The sequence below is a fragment of the Oncorhynchus mykiss genome, chromosome 23, assembly GCF_057628025.1.
Source record: "Oncorhynchus mykiss isolate SJ-2025 chromosome 23, ASM5762802v1, whole genome shotgun sequence".
Taxonomy (NCBI): domain Eukaryota; kingdom Metazoa; phylum Chordata; class Actinopteri; order Salmoniformes; family Salmonidae; genus Oncorhynchus; species Oncorhynchus mykiss.
Window position 1 is genome coordinate 1,835,031 of NC_143044.1, and position 21,698 is coordinate 1,856,728.

At 39.5% G+C, this 21,698-nt stretch overlaps 1 protein-coding gene across 1 annotated transcript in view; it reads right to left on the reverse strand.

Moving 5' to 3' along the window:
- LOC110503077 (tyrosine-protein phosphatase non-receptor type 20-like) overlaps window positions 1-21,698 on the reverse strand; it is a 53,301-nt gene that overhangs the window by 18,880 nt on the left and 12,723 nt on the right. The window contains exons 6-12 of the mRNA XM_090218042.1: window positions 20,889-20,976; window positions 20,556-20,666; window positions 20,246-20,367; window positions 5,567-5,571; window positions 5,291-5,427; window positions 4,852-5,000; window positions 4,612-4,702 (exon numbers count right to left, since the gene is read on the reverse strand). Of these exons, the coding sequence (XP_090074168.1) occupies window positions 4,612-4,702; window positions 4,852-5,000; window positions 5,291-5,427; window positions 5,567-5,571; window positions 20,246-20,367; window positions 20,556-20,666; window positions 20,889-20,976 (703 nt within the window). The remainder of the gene's footprint in view (window positions 1-4,611; window positions 4,703-4,851; window positions 5,001-5,290; window positions 5,428-5,566; window positions 5,572-20,245; window positions 20,368-20,555; window positions 20,667-20,888; window positions 20,977-21,698) is intronic.

Genomic DNA, 21,698 nt, shown 5'->3' on the forward strand with positions numbered 1-21,698 from the left:
TCAACTGTGGGAGCAATTATTAGGAAATGGAAGACATACAAGACCACTGATAATCTCCCTCGATCTGGGGCTCCACTTAAGATCTCACCCCGTGGGGTCAAAATGATCACAAGAACGGTGAGCAAAAATCCCAGAACCACACGGGGGGACCTAGTGAATGACCTGCAGAGAGCCGGGACCAAAGTAACAAATCCTGCAATGCCAGACGTGTCCCCTTGCTTAAGCCAGTACATGTCCAGGCCCGTCTGAAGTTTTAATAGAGAGCATATGGATGATCCAGAAGAAGATTGGGAGAATGTCATATGGTCAGATGAAACCAAAATATAACTTTTTGGTAAAAACTCAACTCGTCGTGTTTGGAAGACAAAGAATGCTGAGTTGCATTCAAAGAACACCATACCTACTGTGAAGCATGGGGGTGGAAACATCATGCTTTGGGGCTGTTTTTCTGCAAAGGGACGACTGATCCGTGTAAAGGAAAGAATGAATGGGGCCACGTATCGTGATATTTTGAGTGAAAACCTCCTTCCATCAGCAAGGGCATTGAAGATGAAACGTGGCTGGGTCTTTCAGCATGACAATGATCCCAAACACACCGCCCGGGCAACAAAGGAGTGGCTTCGTAAGAAGCATTTAAAGGTCCTGGAGTGGCCTAGCCAGTCTCCAGATCTCAACCCCATAGAAAATCTTTGGAGGGAGTTGAAAGTCTGTGTTGCCCAACAACAGCCCCAAAACATCACTGCTCTAGAGGAGATCTGCTTGGAGGAATGGGACAAAATACCAGCAACAGTGTGTGAAAACCTTGTGAAGACTTACAGAAAACGTTTGACCTCTGTCATTGCCAACAAAGGGTATATAACAAAGTATTGAGTTAAACTTTTGTTATTGACCAAATACTTATTTTCCACCATAATTTGCAAATAAATTCATAAAAATTCCTACAATGTGATTTTCTGGATTTTTTTTCTCATTTCGTCTGTCATAGTTGAAGTGTACCTATGATGAAAATTACAGGCCTCTCTCATCTTTTTAAGTGGGAGAAATTGCACAATTGGTGGCTGACAAAATACTTTTTTTGCCCCACTGTATATATATATATATATATATATATATATATATATATATATATATATATATATATATATATATATATATAGTTGCACAATTAGTTAATACAGCCGGAAAGGGCTAGTGTAGGCCTAATTTGGCATGTTTTTTTTTCGTGCAACAGTACCTTATACATCACAGAAATAGGCAAAGCATGAAAATATTATCTACATGAAGCAAGAAAAAGAAAAGGTCCCACTCCCCTGTTAAACACCCTGTCACAAAATAAATCCGTAGAGATCTTAATAGTATTCTAATTCCTAATTCTATGAACAGATCCCTGGATTTTTCATTGAAGTCGGAAGTTAACATACACTTAGGTTGGAGTCATTAAAACTCGTTTTTCAACCACTCCACAAAGTTCTTGCTAACAAGCTATATTTTTGGCAAGTCTGTTAGTACATCTAGTTTGTGCATGACACTAATAATATTTCCAACAATTGTTTACAGACAGATTATTTCACTTATAATTCACTGTATCACAATTCCAGTGCGTCAGACGTTTACATACACTAAGTTGACTGTGCCTTTAAACAGCTTGGAAAATTCCAGAAAATTATGTTATGGCTTTAGAAGCTTCTGATAGGCTAATTGGCATAATTTGAGTCAATTGGAGGTGGACCTGTGGATGTATTTCAAGGTCTATCTTCAAACTCAGTGCCTCTTTGCTTGACATCTTGGGAAAATCTAAAGAAATCAGCCAAGACATCAGTAAAAAAAGTAGGCCTCGACAAGTCTGGTTCATCCTTGGGGGCAATTTCCAAAACGCCTGAAGGTACCACGTTCATCTGTACAAACAATAGTACGCAAGGATAAACACCATGGGACCATGCAGCCGTCATACCGCTCAGGAAGGAGACGCGCTCTGTCTCCTAGAGATGAACGTACTTTAGTGCGAAAAGTGCAAATCAATCCCAGAACAACAGCAAAGGACCTTGTAAATATGCTGGAGGAAACAGGTACAAAAGTATCTATATCCACAGTAAAACGAGTCCTATATTGACATAACCTGAAAGGCCTCTCAACAAGGATAAGCCACTGCTCCAAAACTGCCATAAAGAAGCCAGACTACGGTTTGCAACTGCACATGGGGACAAAGATCGTACTTTTTGGAGAAATGTCCTCTGGTCTGATGAAACAAAAATAGAACTGTTTGGCCATAATGACCATCATTATGTTTGGAGGAAAAAGGGAGATGCTTGCAAGCCGAAGAACACCATCCCAACCATGAAGCACGGGGGTGGCAGCATGTTGTGGGGTGCTTTGCAGCAAGAGGGTCTGGTGCACTTCACAAAATACATGGCATCACGAGGGAGGAAAATTATGTGGATATATTGAAGCAACATCTTAAGACATCAGTCAGGAAGTTAAAGCTTGGTCACAAATGGGTCTTCTAAATGGACAATGACCCCAAGCATACTCTCAAAGTTGTGGCAAAATGGCTTAAGGACAACAAAGACAAGGTATTGGAGTGGCCATCACAAAGCCCTGACCTCAATCTTATAGAAAATGTGTGGGGAGAACTGAAAAAGCGTGTGCGAGCAGGGAGGCCTATAAACCTGATTCAGTTACACCAGCTCTGTCAGGAGGAATGGGCCAGAATTCACCCAACTTATTGTGGGAAGCTTGTGGAAGGCTACCCAAAACGTTTGACCCAAGTTAAACAATTTAAAGACCAAATACTAATTGCGTGTATGTAAACTTCTGACCCACTGGGAATGTGATGAAATAAATAAAAGCTGAAATAAATCATTCTCTCTACTATTATTCTGACATTTCACGTTCTTAAAATAAAGTGGTGATCCTAACTGACCTAAGACAGGGGATTTTTACTAGGATTAAATGTCAGGAATTGTGAAAATCTGAGTTTAAATGTAGTTGGCTCAGATGTATGTAAACTTCCGACTTCAACTGTACATTCTAACTGTAGAATTAGAAAAATGATTCTATTTCTATAATTTCAACAGATCACCCAAGTGTTTTGATCTAAATCACCAGTCAAAAGGAAATAGCAATATTTGTTTAAGGCCTAGATTTTTTTGCCCATATTGTGCAGACCTATGTGGCAGTGTGTAAATGATCTCAAATGAGATAAACTTTTGGTTGAAGTTTGAGTAATGAAACAATCAGAAAGCCCCACTGAAATGGCGAAAACCCCATTGAAATGGCGAAAACCCCATTGAAATGGCAAAAACCCCATCGAAATACTTAAAATGTATGTGTTGCTAAGCTAGGGTCATGCACAACTCATAAAGCCAATGTAGAACTTTTATTATTCAGAAAATACCGTAAAAAATAGAATTATATGATATTCTGTCTATATCGCCCAGCTCTAGTGTGTGTGTATGCATTTGAGGATCAGGTCTGATCTTTTCCCATGATAATGTTCTCAACCCCTCTAACGTGCTAAACTGTTAATGTTTGGAGAACTTTCTGTCTCCATCTTGTAAGAGGGAGAGAAGTCTCTGACAAGCAGACTTGCCTCACCTATCACTCACATAGCCGTAAATGACCACAGCAATCGGATTCGTTTCATTTAATTGCCATGCTGCATGTAGTCCAGTGTGTGTGTGTGTGTGTGTTGTATGGATTCAAGTGCTCCACTGTTCACCTGTAAACGTGTACCTTCTGTTACACTCTTTCCATCCTGTCACTAGCTGCTGTATATGGGGGTGCTGTGGCAGTTTCCTCTCAGGTAATAGTGATCAGTCAACACAGTAAACATGCTGACTAAAAATGTTTCATTTGTGAGAGAAAAGAAATATCCTAAATACGGGAAGTCATAAAATAAGGGATAAGATTGGTGTAAACACTGCCCAGCAAGCAAAACTGGTTGCAATGACGATATTATGATCAGGTTATATACTGGTTGTATAAGGACGTTTTGTTGATGTCTTTAAAGCGGCAACCTGCGATTGCTACATCAATTTCTGGACTTTTAAATTTATGACATACTGTATACCCATTGATTCTTGAAGAATATAACTTGTGAATGCCTCATGAGCTTAGTTCAACTGTGCTACCCCTTCAGAACCCAAAATAAAAGCAATGTTTGTAACCAATGTCATTGTAAACAAACACTGTATAGCCTCAAAACATGGCTAGAACTGTACAATTGATCTCATGGATGGTAAGTCCTTGCATCCATAGCTCTCTCTATGAATTTGAAAGTGGTTACATTTATCCAGCCCCATCCCTCAGCTCTTTAAGCTACCACAAAAAAAACAATATTTATCTTGAACTATTAACTGACCAGATAACAACCAAAATATGACATCTTTCCCATAATGTCTTGTTATTGTCATTAAAAATACCTCTTCATCTGGTTGCAACAAGGACCACTGGGTTGTAATCTTACAACCAGAAAGTGATGACATTAAGACGTCTTGTGTCAATTTGGCCCGCAGCTGTTCTCTCCAGCCCCAGCCCAGATGAGATAGTTCTAGTGCAGACTACACAGCAGGGTAAAAGGTACTGTAGTTTAACTAGTTTAACAGAGCTTACAGGGCAGGATGTCCCGGTAGAGGTTCCTCTCCCGGTTCTCAGGAGCTTTCCCCACCAGACAGTTATCAAATGGCTGTAGATGCTCCAAGGCCTAAAACAAACAACACAAATAACAGCAACTGAAAATGTTTGCTTCTTCTATTGAAAAGGCAGACCAACGTGCATGATATGGTTAGCATACTTCATTAGTGTGTGTTTGCGTGCGTGTATGTGTATGAGGAACACAAACTGTATACCCACCATGAACTCTCGGACCAGTTCTTGCTGGTCTAGTTGATGTTGTAGTATCTGTATCAGGGCTTTCACTCTGGGTCCAGAGTATTGACTGGTTTTAGCTGGACTGATCATGGCTAGGCTGGCCAACTCTTCTTCTGAAACTATAGATGGGCCTGGAGAGAGAGGGGAGGGAATCAGTTCTTACATTTTAGTCATTTAGCAGACCCTCTTATCCAGAGCGACTTACAGGCACAATTAGGGTTAAGTGTCTTGCTCAAGGGCACATCGGCAGTTTGCTAACTAGTCGGCTCGGGGATTCGAACCAGCGGTTTTTGTAGACCAACCATTTAACAGTGCTTGAAAAAGAAAAAGCCATGATGCAAGAGCTCCTGGAGCAGTTTAGTGGTTAAGTGCCCTTGCTCAAAACATTTTGGGGATTTGAACCGGTGGCCCTGCCTTGTACCTGAGGAAGGTGACATCGTCTCCTGACCATTAGCTTCAAACGCCCCATCATCCTCATCCACGCTGCTCCAGCCGTCTGATTGGCTGTTCTTGCTGCCCGTGATGGGTTCGCCCAATGTCGTCACAGAGATTTGGTTCCTGGAAGGGGGGGGGGGGGGGGGTCAGGGATGAGACCATTCCTACTCTTCTGTAGGGGTCAGACCAGACCATATATAGTGTTCTGTAATAGGGTTGAAATCGTGCAAGGCTGACCCTCCTTTCCCTGCTTCTTTTTTACCTGACCTACAGGGTCGCGCTTTACATGACTTTTAGCTTATAAAGGCTTCCTAAAACCGTACTAATGCTTTCATAAGCACTAAGCATCTATAACCATATGTCATGCTTTATAAAGGGTTCATAAATGTGGCATAACTGTGTGACAATCACCAATGTCAAATGTGACATAACAAATGTGACATATAATGAAAACATGTGCTTTATTAAGGATGACATTTTGGGCTGAAGGATGGCATACGCTCTAAAGGGATGACATCTTAGACACATTACACCTAATCTCATTCCTAGACACTTCCGCCCAAATGTGCAAAAGGTCTGGTGGACCAACGCATCAAACTTCATTAGTTAGGGTTAGGTTTAAAATACAATTTTAAGAAGATAAATTATGGAAATGGGAAAGGTTAAGTAGTGTTAAGTAGTGACAATGACAAATACTTTACTCAGTAAGGTCATTCCTATAGAATTCTATGGTCACTCCCACTAAGGCCAAGTTGGTTGATAGATATTCACAGGCTTATATGTGCTATGTGTGCAATAGCCTGGGGATGACGCTACCACAAGAAACACTTGATGAAAGCCCCCAACCTAATGAAATTGAAAGTGTCTTTCTTCTGGAACCAAGTTACATGTTCCTTAGTACACAAACATGCACACAACAAAAACATTCACACCCTACAAATACCTCTCACACCCTACAGTAACCACCTGCGGATCATGAAGGAACCTTCATAAATAAAAAGAACATTAATAACCTATTTATTGACACTATGTGGTGTCCTGTAATACTTTGTTTAAAGTGAGACACCTTTGGTCATTCATAACACATACTTAAATGCCTTGTATCATATGACGATGTACTTACTGTAAAGTCTGACACCTTTGGTCAATCATAACACATACAGTGCCTACGGAAAGTATTCAGACCCCTTGACTTTTTGAAAAACAAATTATGTTACAGCCTTATTCTAAAATGTATTCATCGTTGTTTTCCCTCATCAATCTACACACAATACCACATAATGACAAAGCAAAAACAGGTTTTGAGAAATTTTTGCAAATTCATAAAAAATGTAATACTGAAATATCACTTTTACATAAGTATTCAGACCCTTTGCTCAGTACTTTGTTGAAGCACCTTTGGCAACGATTACATCAGCGAGTCTTCCTGGGTATGGCACTACAATCTTGGCACACCTGTATTTGGGGAGTTTCACCCATTCTTCTCTGCAGATCCTCTCAAGCTCTGTCAGGTTGGATGGGGAGCATTGCTGCATAGCTATTTTCAGGTCAATCCAGATATGTTCAAGTCCGGTCTCTAGCTGGGCCGCTCAAGGACATTCAGACTTGTCCCGAAGCCACTCCTGCTTTGTCTTGGCTGTGTGCTTAGGGTCATTGTCCTGTTGGAAGGTGAACATCACCCCAGACTGAGGTCCTGAGTGCTCTGGAGCATGTTTTCATCGAGGATCTCTCTGTACTTTTCTCCATTCATCTTTCCCTCAATCCTGACAATTCTCCCAGTCTCTGCCACTGAAAAACATCCCCACAGCATGATGCTGCCACCACAATGCTTCACCGTAGGGATGGTGCCAGGTTTTCTCCAGAAGTGACACAAGGCATTCAGGCCAAAGAGTTCAATCTTGGTTTCATCAGACCAAAGAATCTTGTTTCCCATGGTCTGAGAGTCTTTAGGTGCATTTTGGCAAACTCCAAGGGGTTGAATACTAATGTAAATAATGCTGTAATGCTGTAATTCTGTTTAAAAAAAAATATATTTTGCAAAAACGTCTAAACCTGTTTTCGCTTTGTCATTATGGGGTATTGTTTGTAGATTGCTGAAAAAAGAAAAATATTTAATACATTTTAGAATAAGGCTGCAACGTAACAAAATGTGGAAAAATCAGTGTCTCATTACTTGGGAAAGTATTCGGCCCCCTTGAACTTTGCGACCTTTTGCCACATTTCAGGCTTCAAATATAAAGATATAAAACTGTATTTTTTTGTGAAGAATCAACAACAAGTGGGACACAATCATGAAGTGGAACGACATTTATTGGATATTTCAAACTTTTTTAACAAATCAAAAACTGAAAAATTGGGCGTGCAAAATTATTCAGCCCCCTTAAGTTAATACTTTGTAGCGCCACCTTTTGCTGAGATTACAGCTGTAAGTCGCTTGGGGTATGTCTCTATCAGTTTTGCACATTGAGAGACTGAAATGTTTTCCCATTCCTCCTTGCAAAACAGCTCGAGCTCAGTGAGGTTGGATGGAGAGCATTTGTGAACAGCAGTTTTCAGTTCTTTCCACAGATTCTCGATTGGATTCAGGTCTGGACTTTGACTTGGCCATTCTAACACCTGGATACGTTTATTATTGAACCATTCCATTGTAGATTTTGCTTTATGTTTTGGATCATTGTCTTGTTGGAAGACAAATCTCCGTCCCAGTCTCAGGTCTTTTGCAGACTCCATCAGGTTTTCTTCCAGAATGGTCCTGTATTTGGCTCCATCCATCTTCCCATCCATTTTAACCATCTTCCCTGTCCCTGCTGAAGAAAAGCAGGCCCAAACCATGATGCTGCCACCACCATGTTTGACAGTGGGGATGGTGTGTTCATTGTGATGAGCTGTGTTGCTTTTACGCCAAACATAACGTTTTGCATTGTTGCCAAAAAGTTCAATTTTGGTTTCATCTGACCAGAGCACCTTCTTCCACATGTTTGGTGTGTCTCCCAGGTGGCTTGTGGCAAACTTTAAACAACACTTTTTATGGATATCTTTAAGAAATGGCTTTCTTCTTGCCACTCTTCCATAAAGGCCAGATTTGTGCAATATACGACTGATTGTTGTCCTATGGACAGAGTCTCCCACCTCAGCTGTAGATCTCTGCAGTTCATCCAGAGTGATCATGGGCCTCTTGGCTGCATCTCTGATCAGTCTTCTCCTTGTATGAGCTGAAAGTTTAGAGGGACGGCCAGGTCTTGGTAGATTTGCAGTGGTCTGATACTCCTTCCATTTCAATATTATCGCTTGCACAGTGCTCCTTGGGATGTTTAAAGCTTGGGAAATCTTTTTGTATCCAAATCCGGCTTTAAACTTCTTCACAACAGTATCTCGGACCTGCCTGGTGTGTTCCTTGTTCTTCATGATGCTCTCTGAGCTTTTAACGGACCTCTGAGACTATCACAGTGCAGGTGCATTTATACGGAGACTTGATTACACACAGGTGGATTGTATTTATCATCATTAGTCATTTAGGTCAACATTGGATCATTCAGAGATCCTCACTGAACTTCTGGAGAGAGTTTGCTGCACTGAAAGTAAAGGGGCTGAATAATTTTGCCTGCCCAATTTTTCAGTTTTTGATTTGTTAAAAAAGTTTGAAATATCCAATAAATGTCGTTCCACTTCATGATTGTGTCCCACTTGTTGTTGATTCTTCACAAAAAAATACAGTTTTCTATCTTTATGTTTGAAGCCTGAAATGTGGCAAAAGGTCGCAAAGTTCAAGGGGGCCGAATACTTTCGCAAGGCACTGTACTTTTGGGTCACGAGATTAAAATACAAAATCTAACTAAAAGTCCCCCACGTAATAGTAGAAAAGTGTCAATAACTATTCATGATATATGTACATGTCTAAACATTAACAATGATTTATATTTGTTCATATTTAAGTGACATGCATTAAATGACTGTTTTAAAACATGTTCCATTGTCAAATAAATGAAGACAATGCGAATCACTGTATATGGAATACATATTGGCTTAGAGAAATAACTCATTCTGCAACAGCAAAATAATTGTAGTGAATACTCAGTAGGGTCTGTAGAATGTACTGTATGGTAACATTTCATGGCGGTCTGAATGATACAGAGTGGCCTTTTCCTCCACCCATTCCATTGGCGGCCGAATCACATTCAATGTGCGCTTACTGCATTACAGAAAATCTGCTAACCAAACAACAGTGCAGGGCATGCTCACTGAATTAAAGGACAAGTACACTCAAAAATCAATGTTTCTTAGATTGTTTCCAGACCTCAAAAGACATCCCCTGATGTGGTTTAAGCAAGAAGTTGAGATCTCAACTTCCCCCAAAATGTTGGTACGGCCTTTTAAAATCAGTTGAAATGTTTTGCCTACTTCTGTTTTTTCTAATATTCCGTTTTCTTGGTTTTGGTTTTCCAGGTTTCGGTTTACCCCAATTTCAGGTCCAATATTGAATATGCACCCTAGTGGGAAAGAGGTTTGGCCATCCTAAAAATGTTTTAGTGAAATATAATATAATTAATAAAATGTACCATACAGTCATGCGTGAATACATTCTTACGTATGGGTTGTCAAGGGAATTGAATCCAATATGTAATCCTTTATGAAGCACAGGTTTATGTCATATTTGACATAGTGGGTTATGTCAGATTTGACATTGGTGGTTATGTCACAGAGTTAGGCCAAATGTATGAACCCTTTATAAAAGCATGACATATGGCTATAGATGATTTGTAACACATTTATGTAGGGTTTATGAAGGCTTTATAAGCTGCATGTAATTTAAGCGGGACCAAATACGGTCTAGAAAAGCTGCTATTATATCTGATATCAAACGAGATGGTAATTTTACATGAAGTAAAATGATGTGCCTTGCTTCATCTCTTTAAAATTGTTTTTTCTAGTACTGTAAGAAGTGTTCTGGCTTTAGATTTGAATAGTTGAGAAGTAAGATCAATATTTCATACCCACTAAGTTTGTGTCAAAAGTGCTGGTAAATGGTCAAAATTTCTGTTATTTGTAAAAGTTGAGATGAAAAATAGTTGATGTGGTTACTAAAACAGAGGTCACTCTTGATTTCTGTTCTGATTTTAGATTTGAAAAGCAGAAAAGTAGACCAAGATGTCATACCCTCCAAGTTTGTGTCTAAGTTGTTGGGAAATGGTCAAAGTAGATGATTTGTATCAAAAGTCATAATGTTTACTCATCGTCTCAGGCTTAGAATGTTATAAAGGAAATACTGTAACTTGGAAAGTATACCCACTACATGTATAACGTTTCCTTACTGTGCTTTGAGCATGTATTATTAAAAATGATGAACGTGTTTTTGTTCAGAGTGGGATGTGATTTGATTAGCTATAAGAAGTAATTGTTTTTTTAAGACTTTGCAAAGTGTGTAGTCACCGCCACTGAGTGAGATCAGAAAGTGTGCCGGAACTGCCCTTTTCCTACAAACTGTATAAATGATGGTAAATGCAAAGTATATGGTTACTGTAAGTGACAATCATTTCTGAATGTACTAATGCTAAGTGTCTCTGTCCCTCTCTCTCTCCATCTCTTCTTTAACAAGCAGCCATATTGTTGTCATTCTGCGAGGGACCTGTCTTCAGCATATTAAGTCAATAACCGATGCAACGTGAGAATGTTTATCCCGTGTTCCCATTTAATTAGCTAGTAAATAAATAATTAAACCAATTTGTGTAGTACTGAATCATAAGTAAGGCTCAGGTTTTTGCAGAAGCAAGGAGGTTACAACTGTTCAGAGTGATGATATGATACGAGGTTATGATTAATAAGTTAACTGATTATAGATGTGACAGCTAAAGACATTTTAGAGTTTAATTCAAGAGATGGTAACACTTTAAAGAACTGCTTTCATGGTGCCCCAGATCCTAATGAGATAATTGTTACATTAATTTAATCTGGTAACAATTAAATATAGTTAGTTAATTAGATAAATAAGTCTTCAGATTGATGTTAAAGTAAAGTTACGACACTCTTAATTGGTAGAAGATAATTGTGTTCTTATTCCAGATTTAAATAGCAGAGAAGTACATCAAGATGTCATGCCCTTTAAGTTTTTGTCTAAAGTACTGGGAAAGTGGTCAAAAATTCAGTTGTTTCTAAAAGTTGAAAAAAATGGAGTTGATGCAGTTACAGCTGTATTGTTTTGATTTTATATTTGAAAAGCAGAGAAGTAGATAAGGATTTCATACACTCTTAAGTTTTGTTTTAAATTATGGGAATGTGGTCAAAGTAGCTGATTTGTGTCTAAGGTCACAATGCTTAGAATGTGCTCACCCAGTGCTATAATTAGACATTTCTGAAAGGTCTTTAACAATTAATTCAACAGTAGGAAGTTAGCTAATGAAAGTAGTTGATGCGGTAACTAAAACAGCTCTACCTCTTGATAGGTAGTAGATAATTATGTACTTATTCCAGATTTGAATAGCAGAGAAGACAAAGATTTCATACATTTTAAGTATTTCTCTAAGTTGTTGGGAAAGTGGTCAAAGTAGCTGTTCTGCATCAAAAGTTACACTGTTTAAAGTGAATAGAATGTTGAAAGTCATAGCTTCAGCACGGGAGTTTTTAACAATGGGAGGTTTACAATGTTCAATAAATCCCATTAAAAGGTAGATGAAGTTTAATACATATTAGTAGTAAATAGGTCAATCGAATGCAGACCATGGGAGATAGAAGGACACTGGATTGGCGCACATTTAACACATCTGTCTAACAGTGGATATTTGTCAAATCTGTCATGATTGATGTATTATAACAGGCCCACAGGTCTACAATGTGGTTACTAAAATATTAGATTTAGATATATAGATTTAGATATATTTGGCTGCATAGCATTTAGAAGTTGTCCCTTTTAAGGTTTAGAAAAAGTGACTGCCAAATGCTAACTCCCATTCGTATAAGCTGGTAGCATAGCTGGCACACAGAAATCGGTTATGGAAGTCAAAGTAGTTTTTAACTGTTATGTAGTTGATTGATGACAATGGGGTTGAAATCCATACAAGCATTATACTCAGATTTTTACTTCAACTTTGTTTGAAATACACAAATAAACAATAGCCTAAATGTAGGCTAATTTAGCTGAGAAATTTGGTATTGAGATGCAGGTGGGAAAACAGGGCAGTCTTTTTATTTCATGCTATCTTGGCTGAGCTCCTATGTCAAGCACCGGGAAATGAACTCCAACATCTCAGAAGAGGTAAGGTATTTTCATTGAGCCAGTTGCTTGAAATTAACTGGATGGCTATAGAGATTAGCCCTCAATCATTACGAGTAGCGCAGTACAGAAAAATGTATTGGATGTGAATGACAGCTCCCTGAAGTGCAAAAAGCATGAATGCTCTGACTTTTGGGCAGTAAATGCTGTATGGCCACTGCAGTTCGGATTGACCATGAAGAGCCTTTAAGAGTCAAGTCAACTTCTATTCAACTAGAACATTCTATTGTGATATGGTTATATCATCATAGGAAACATGAGTTTGTGTTTTATTAGTGACTCTTTGCTCCCTCCTTGTGGTCAAAGTCAGTCTACACTACAGTAATGTGTAGTAACAGTGTGTGGTCTGGCACTACAGATGTACACAGGGTACTTTGAGAACAACAACTGAAACATGACTTTAATATTAATACACAGAGCTTACATGGCAGTTAACTCATCATGTAAACATCTATTTTGTGTCTGAAACTGATCATTCAAGTAAAGTGAATTTAGCTTTAAGAATCCAAATCGCACAGGCCCAAATGTGCGATTGTTATTGAGAGACAGATGGAGCAGAGGAAGAGAAGAGAGGAGGATAAAATTAGTCTTACCTGTCAGAGGCATCATGCAGCAAGTTAGCCACACTCTTGCTAGACAGGCAACAAGCCGGATGAGAGGGTATACTGGTACAGCTCTCCTACACAAAACACACACACACAGAGAGAGAGAGAGAGAGAGAGAGAGAGAGAGAGAGAGAGAGAGAGAGAGAGAACAAGAGAGAGAACAAGAGAGAGAAAGAGAGTGAGGTGACAGGTGGCTCTTAAGATACACTGCAATGTTACAGTGGTGTGTGGGTGTGTATGTGTGTAAGGCTCTAAAGTGCAAACATTTTGTTACATACAGAAAATATTGACTTTTCCCACATTTTGTTGTGTTACAGATTGCATTTAAAATGTATTAAATTGAGATGTGTCACTGGTCTAAACACAATACCCCATAACGACAAAGTAAAAACATGTTTTTAGAAATGTTTGCAAATGTATTGAAAATGAAGTACTGAAATATCTAATTTACAACAGTACAAAAGTATTCACACGTTAGAATCACATTTGGCAGTGATTACAGCTGTGAGTCTTTCTGGGTAAGTCTCTAAAAGCTTTGCACACCTGGAAAATAACAATATATGTGACCGACTGGCTCAAATCATGTAGCAAAATTTGAAATTGTGTTTTTTACATTGGATAAAAGTAGAGACTAGGAGCTAGGAAATGGTATATCATACACTACAGTTAAGGAGCAATGGGGAAGTTATTTTGCTTTTAAAGTTTATAAACTCACTTTTGAGAAAATGGCCTTTGAATGTTTTGCTACTACTACTGGAGAGACTTTCTTTGTCTACACCCACTCAGCATCGTTCACACCCTTTTAAGCTTTATCCCACCCATCTCTTTAAAGGTTTATCTGACTTTTTTTAGTCAGATTCAACATGTCTATTGATAACAAATTTGTATTTTGTGGTTGTGACCCAAAGACTCTTGACCATTTATTTTGAGACTGTTTTGTCAGAAGATTTTGGAGTACGTTAGAAGATTTTATTATAAAATGAACTACTCTTAATGTTAATTTTTTATGATTCATATTTTTTTTTACCCCTTTTCTCTCCCCAATTTCATGGAATCCAATTGGTAGTATTTACAGTCTTGTCTCATCGCTGCAACTCCCATACAGACTTGGGAGAGGCGAAGGTCGCGTCCTCTGAAACACAACCCAATCCAACCCAACCAAGCCGCACTGCTTCTTGACACAATTCCCATCCAATGATGTTTTATTTTGATCCAAATTATACGGACCCTGATTTAACTTACATTGTTAATTTGTTTATTTTTCACAGCAGATTCTTTATCCATAAAATGAAGTGTGTGGAGAACAAACCCATCTTTACATTGTTTAAAATATAATCTAAATATTATTTTGAAATTATCAGTACGTATAAAAACAAAAAAGCAATACATACCATTAAACTTTTTGACAAATTGAAAATGTATCATCTCGATATGTAATACTGTTAGGTTTATGTACTCTTGTTTGTATATTTCTGTTTTTGCATTTGTTTTGTTGATAATAATAATAATAATAATAATAATAATAATAATAATAATAATAATACAAAACACATTTTAACTTCTAAGGGCTAGGCCCTTTTTTTTCTCAATTTCCGCCTGGAAATGTTTTTTTTTTTTGAGAGACCATCCTCTTAGAAATACAAGAGAAAGGTCATTGAAAATGAGCTCCTTGGATGGAATTCCTATGGCTTCCACAGGGTGTCAGCAGTCTATGTTCAAGGTTTCAGGCTTGTAACTTCAAAAATGAATAAGAAATAATAGTTTTAGTTGAAGGACACAGTCTTAGAAATTCGTATTTGCATGCGTCATGAAGAAATTACGCAACTGCTAAAATTTCCTAAATAAATATTATAGTTTGATTACATTTTAGGGTATCTGAGGGTTAAATAGAAATGTATTTTGACTTGTTGAAACAAAGATTTTCGGATTCCTTTCTCTGCAAATTGAACGAGTGGATTACTCAAATCGATGGCGCCAACTAAACAGACTTTTTGGGATATAAAGAAGGATTTTATCTAACAAAATGACACTACAAGTTATAGCTGGGACCCTTTGGATGACAAATCAGAGGAAGATTTTCAAAAAGTAAGTGAATATTTAATCTTTATATGTAAATGTATGAAACCTGTGCCGGTGGAAAAATATGTTGATGTGGGGCGCCGTCTTTAAACAATCGCATGGCATGTTTTCGCTGTAATAGCTACTGTAAATCGGACAGTGCATTTAGATTAACAAGAATTTAAGATTACATCTGATATAAGACACTTATATGTACCTAAATGTTAAAATCCATAATATTTACGATTATTTATTTGAATTGTGTGCCCGCTAACGGGACACCGATCCTGATTAAAAAGCAGTCAGGCACCCAAGCTAACTTTCTAGCTACTTCCAGACACAAGTGATGGAACAGCTCACTGAACATTGCTCGCTATAGCAGAGCTGGTTAGGCTGTTATGTTATCCAGAGCGTTGGTAACTGCAACTGGATAAAGCACTAAATAAACTTCAGTTAGTGCTAAATACGGCTGCTAGAATCCTGACCAGATGTCACGGATGACTCGGAGGTGATGGTAGGAATCAGGCGCAGAGAGCAGAGGGTTCACGGAAAAATGCACTTTAATCCGGCACAAAATGGTCATGCCCAAAACACAGGGCGGAAAACACAGACCAATCCAAACACAGGGTAACAATGGTCCGGAGCACAATAACACCTCCAATACAAGATGTGAACAAAATATAATCCCGCACAAACAAGGGCGGGCTACACAAGCTTAAATAGGAAAGCAAAATAAGAAATCACAAATACAGTGCCTTGCGAAAGTATTCAGCCCCCTTGAACTTTGCGACCTTTTGCCACATTTCAGACTTCAAACATAAAGATATAAAATTTAATTTTTTTGTGAAGAATCAACAACAAGTGGGACACAATCATGAAGTGGAACAACATTTATTGGATATTTCAAACTTTTTTAACAAATCAAAAACTGAAAAATTGGGTGTGCAAAATTATTCAGCCCCCTTAAGTTAATACTTTGTAGCGCCACCTTTTGCTGCGATTACAGCTGTAAGTCGCTTGGGGTATGTCTCTATCAGTTTTGCACATCGAGAGACTGACAATTTTTCCCATTCCTCCTTGCAAAACAGCTCGAGCTCAGTGAGGTTGGATGGAGAGCATTTGTGAACAGCAGTTTTCAGTTCTTTCCACAGATTCTCGATTGGATTCAGGTCTGGACTTTGACTTGGCCATTCTAACAACTGGATATGTTTATTTTTGAACCATTCCATTGTATATTTTGCTTTATGTTTTGGATCATTGTCTTGTTGGAAGACAAATCTGCGTCCCAGTCTCAGGTCTTTTGCAGACTCCATCAGGTTGTCTTCCAGAATGGTCCTGTATTTGGCTCCATCCGTCTTCCCATCAATTATAACCATCTTCCCTGTCCCTGCTGAAGAAAAGCAGGCCCAAACCATGATGCTGCCACCACCATGTTTGACAGTGGGGATGGTGTGTTCAGCTGTGTTGCTTTTACGCCAAACATAACGTTTTGCATTGTTGCCAAAAAGTTCAATTTTGGTTTCATCTGACCAGAGCACCTTCTTCCACATGTTTGGTGTGTCTCCCAGGTGGCTTGTGGCAAACTTTAAACGACACTTTTTATGGATATCTTTAAGAAATGGCTTTCTTCTTGCCACTCTTCCATAAAGGCCAGATTTGTGCAATATACGACTGATTGTTGTCCTATGGACAGAGTCTCCCACCTCAGCTGTAGATCTCTGCAGTTCATCCAGAGTGATCATGGGCCTCTTGGCTGCATCTCTGATCAGTCTTCTCCTTGTATGAGCTGAAAGTTTAGAGGGACGGCCAGGTCTTGGTAGATTTGCAGTGGTCTGATACTCCATCCATTTCAATATTATCGCTTGCACAGTGCTCCTTGGGATGTTTAAAGCTTGGGAAATATTTATTTGCTCTCTGCGCTTTTAGCGGACCTCTGAGACTATCACAGTGCAGGTGCATTTATACGGAGACTTGATTACACATAGGTGGATTGTATTTATCATCATTAGTCATTTAGGTCAACATTGGATCATTCAGAGATCCTCACTGAACTTCTGGAGAGAGTTTGCTGCACTGAAAGTAAAGGGGCTGAATAATTTTGCACGCCCAATTTTTCAGTTTTTGATTTGTTAAAAAAGTTTGAAATATCGAATAAATGTTGTTCCACTTCATGATTGTGTCCCACTTGTTGTTGATTCTTCACAAAAAAATACAGTTTTATATCTTTATGTTTGAAGCCTGAAATGTGACAAAAGGTCGCAAAGTTCAAGGGGGCCGAATACTTTCGCAAGGCACTGTAGGAACAGGTGCAACTCATAAGACTAAACTAACAGAAAAGGGGAAAAGGGATCGGTGGCGGCTAGTAGGCCGGTGACGACGACTGCCGAGCACCGCCCGAACAGGCAGGGGAGCCAACTTCGATGCAAGTTGTGACACTAGAACCAATTTTTTAAATCATATTACTCATTTGCTAGCCTCCCTACACTGGCTTCCTGTTAAGGCAAGGGCTGATTTCAAGGTTTTACTGCTAACCTACAAAGCATTACATGGGCTTGCTCCTACTTATCTTTCCGATTTGCTCCTGCCGTACATACCTGCACGTATGCTACGATCACAACGCTGAGGCCTCCTAATTGTCCCTCTAATTTCTAAGCAAACAGCTGGAAGCAGGCCTTTCTCCTAGAGCTCCATTTTAATGGAATGGTCTGCCTACCTATGTGAGAGACGCAGACTCTGTCTCAACCTTTAAGTCTTTACTGAAGACTCATTGCTGTCTCTGCCTGGCTGGTTCCTCTCTCTCCACTGGGATTCTCTGCCTCTAACCCTATTACAGGGGCTGAGTCACTGGCTTACTGGTGCTCTTCCATGCCGTCCCTAGGAGGGGTGAGTCACTTGAGTGGGCTGAGTCACTGACGTGATTTTCCTGTCTGGGATGGCACCCCCCCTCCTTGGGTTGTGTCGTGGCGGAGATCTTTGTGGGCTATACTCGGCCTTGTCTCAGGATGGTAAGTTGGTGGTTGAAGATATCCCTCTAGTGGTGTGGGCGCTGTGCTTCGGCAAAGTGGGTGAGGTTATATCCTGCCTGTTTGGCCCTGTCCGGGGGTATCATCGGATGGGCCACAGTGTCTCCTGACCCCTCCAGTCTCAGCCTCCAGTATTTCTGCTGCAGTAGTTTATGTGTCGGGGGGCTAGGGTCAGTCTGTTATATGTGGAGTACTTCTCTTATCTTAGCCGGTGTCCTGTGTGAATTTAAGTATGCTCTCTCTAATTCTCTCATTCTCTCTCTCGGAGGTCCTGAGCCCTAGGACCATGCCTCAGGACTACCTGGCATGATGACTCCTTGCTGTCCTAAGTCCACCTGGCTGTGCTGCTGCTCCAGTTTCAACTGTTCTTCCTGCGGCTATGGAACCGAGACCAGTTCACCGGACGTGCTACCTGTCCCAGACCTGCTGTTTTCAACTCTCTAGAGACAGCAGGAGCGGTAGAGATACTCTTAATGATCGGCTATGAAAAGACAACTGACATTTACTCCTGAGGTGCTGACTTGTTGCACCCTCGACAACTACCGTGATTATTATTATTTGACCATGCTGGTCATTTATGAACATTTGAACATCTTGGCCATATTCTTTTATAATCTCCACCTGGCACAGCCAGAAAAGGACTGGACACCCCTCATAGCCTGGTTCCTCTCTAGGTTTCTTCCTAGGTTTTGGCCTTTCTAGGGAGTCTTTCCTAGCCACCGTGCTTCTACACCTGCATTGCTTGCTGTTTGGGGTTTTAGGCTGCGTTTCTGTACAGCATTTTGAGATATCAGCTGATGTAAGAAGGGCTATATAAATAGATGTGATTTGTTGATCATTGCTAGACAGCCATTTTCAAGTTTTGCCATATATTTTCAAGATGATTCAAGTCAAAACTGTAACTAGGCCACTCAGGAACATTCAATGTCGTCATGGTAAGCAACTCCATTGTATATTTGGCTTTGTGTTTTAGGTTTATTGTCCTGCTGAAAGATGAATTTGTCTCCCAGTGTCTGTTGGAAGCAGACTGATCCAGATATTCTTCTAGGATTTTGCTCATGCTAAGCTCTATTCTGTTTCTTTTTATCCTAAACTCCCAAGTCCTTACTGATGACAAGCATACACATAACATGCAGTAGTGGAAAAAGTACTAAATTGTCATACTTGCTTGAGTAAAAGTAAAGATACCTTAATACAAAATTACTCAAGTAAAAGTCACCTAGTAAAATACTATTTGAGTAAAAGCATTTGCAATAAGCATCACTGTACTGCTGTTTCCAAGTGCCCTAGAGAAAAAATTAGTGCAGATTTGTGACCGTGGTGGTTGTACCATTACTACATTGAAAACCGCTTGTCTCTAGCCCAAACTGTTCAGAATTTGTGACCCATATAATCTACGTTGCAGCTGGATGCATCTCAATTGGCGGGCCACATTTTACAGTCATAAATCATCTTGTTTTAAAACTAATTGTAGGCTGTTAACACCTTGTTCATGTTACCTCAATAGGTAGCTAGCTAACCACCTGCCAACTTTACCAGTATATCCAAGCATTTTGGGGCACAGAAAGAATGGAAATTAGAGATCAATGATCATAGCAATTAATGAATGGCATATTTGCATGTTGTCACTCAGAACGTCACTGACATTCTTAAAGAGGCAGTGAACAATTTTCAATGTAATGCATCTCAATTGGAAACAGTGCACTTTGTAATTTCAATGACAGGTATTTGTATCAAGATTTTAGCTTTTATAATAAACAAATGTCTTTACAGGGTTACATATTTGTTTCTAGGGCACAACATCTGCTTGAAAACTATAATAACTAGAATTATCATAGGCCCAATAAAGACTGTCTCAATCAACAAGAAATTGTATTTTCTGGTGCTCCTAAATGTTACGTGGTACTCCTAACTTTCTAAAGTTGGGAGCACCAGTGCCACCATTTATGCTATTTTATTTAGAGCTCTGTGAGTTTGTGTGTGGGTGTTACCTGTCCAGCCATGCCTTCTGTCAGGGCCTGCAGGCGGTGTGCGGGATGATGGGGAGGAGAGAGGTGGGGGGGAGAAAGGGGGGCATCCTCCTCTACATAAGGTACTGGATCTGAAGTCAACTCTGGAATCAAACACACAGGCAAAATTACATACAGTATAACTCAATTATTTAAGTACATTTTGTTTAGGTTTGAGGACTTCAGATTGGAATATATACTTAGCTAAAAATAGCTAAAAATACAACTTTTTAAGTATGAAACCCCCCCAACAAACATTAATTTGGGATTAACTGGCCCTCTTATATCTCACCAGGGGGAAGGTCCTCCTGCTGGACATCAGGTAAGGAGCAGGCAGCAGGTTTAGAGACAAGCTCTGCTTTATCCCCCATGTTGACTCCTTGGCAGGTCATCATATTTGACCCTGGACAAGGGGAAATATTTGATCCAGGACAGGAGGCCATATTGGATCCAGTACAAGGGGCCATATTTGATCCAAGACAAGAGGCCATATTGGATCCTGATCCAGGACAGGAGGCCGTATTTGACCCAGGGCAGGCGGCCATGTTGTCTCTAGGGCAAGAGGCCATATAGAAGAAACCATCAGTGCAGGGTGCTGTATTGGCCCGTTGTATGATGTCTCTACAGATGTTGAGCTGGACGTTTCCCTTTACCTTACGGAGGATATCCACCACCTTACTGTGGCTCAGACCTGATACTATTATCCCATTCACCTAAAACACATTGGAATACAACAATGACACATACAATGAGCTCCAAAAGTATTGGGACAGTGATACATTTGTGTTGTTTTGGCTCAGTACTCCAGCACTTCGGATTTGAAATGATACAATGACCATGAGGATAAAGTACAGACTATCAGCTTTAATTTGAGGGTATTTTCATCCATATCGGGTGAACAGTTTAGAAATTATAGCACTTTTTTGCATAGTCCCCCTATTTTAAAGTATTGGGACAAATTCACTTATATGTGTATTAAAGTAGATAAAAAGTTCCATATTTAGTCCCATATTCCCAACACACAATGGCTACATTAAGCTTGTGACTGTACAAAAGTGTTGGATGCAAAGTTACATTCATGTGGGAAGTTGCTTGTTACGGTTTTCTTCTGGTGAAAGAGAGGCGGACCAAAACGCAGCGTGGTTATCTTTATACATCTTTAATGAAAGATGAAAATACGAACAATTTACAAAAAAAAATAAAAGTAACAGAAAACCGAAAACAGTCCTAACTGGTGCAACAAACACAAAGACAGGAAACAATCACCCACGAAATACCCAAAGAATATGGCTGCCTAAATATGGTTCCCAATCAGAGATAACGATAAACACCTGCCTCTGATTGAGAACCACTCTAGGCAACCATAGACTTTCCTAGACAACTCTACTAAACACAACCCCATAAATCTAATAAACCCCTAGACAAGACAAGACAC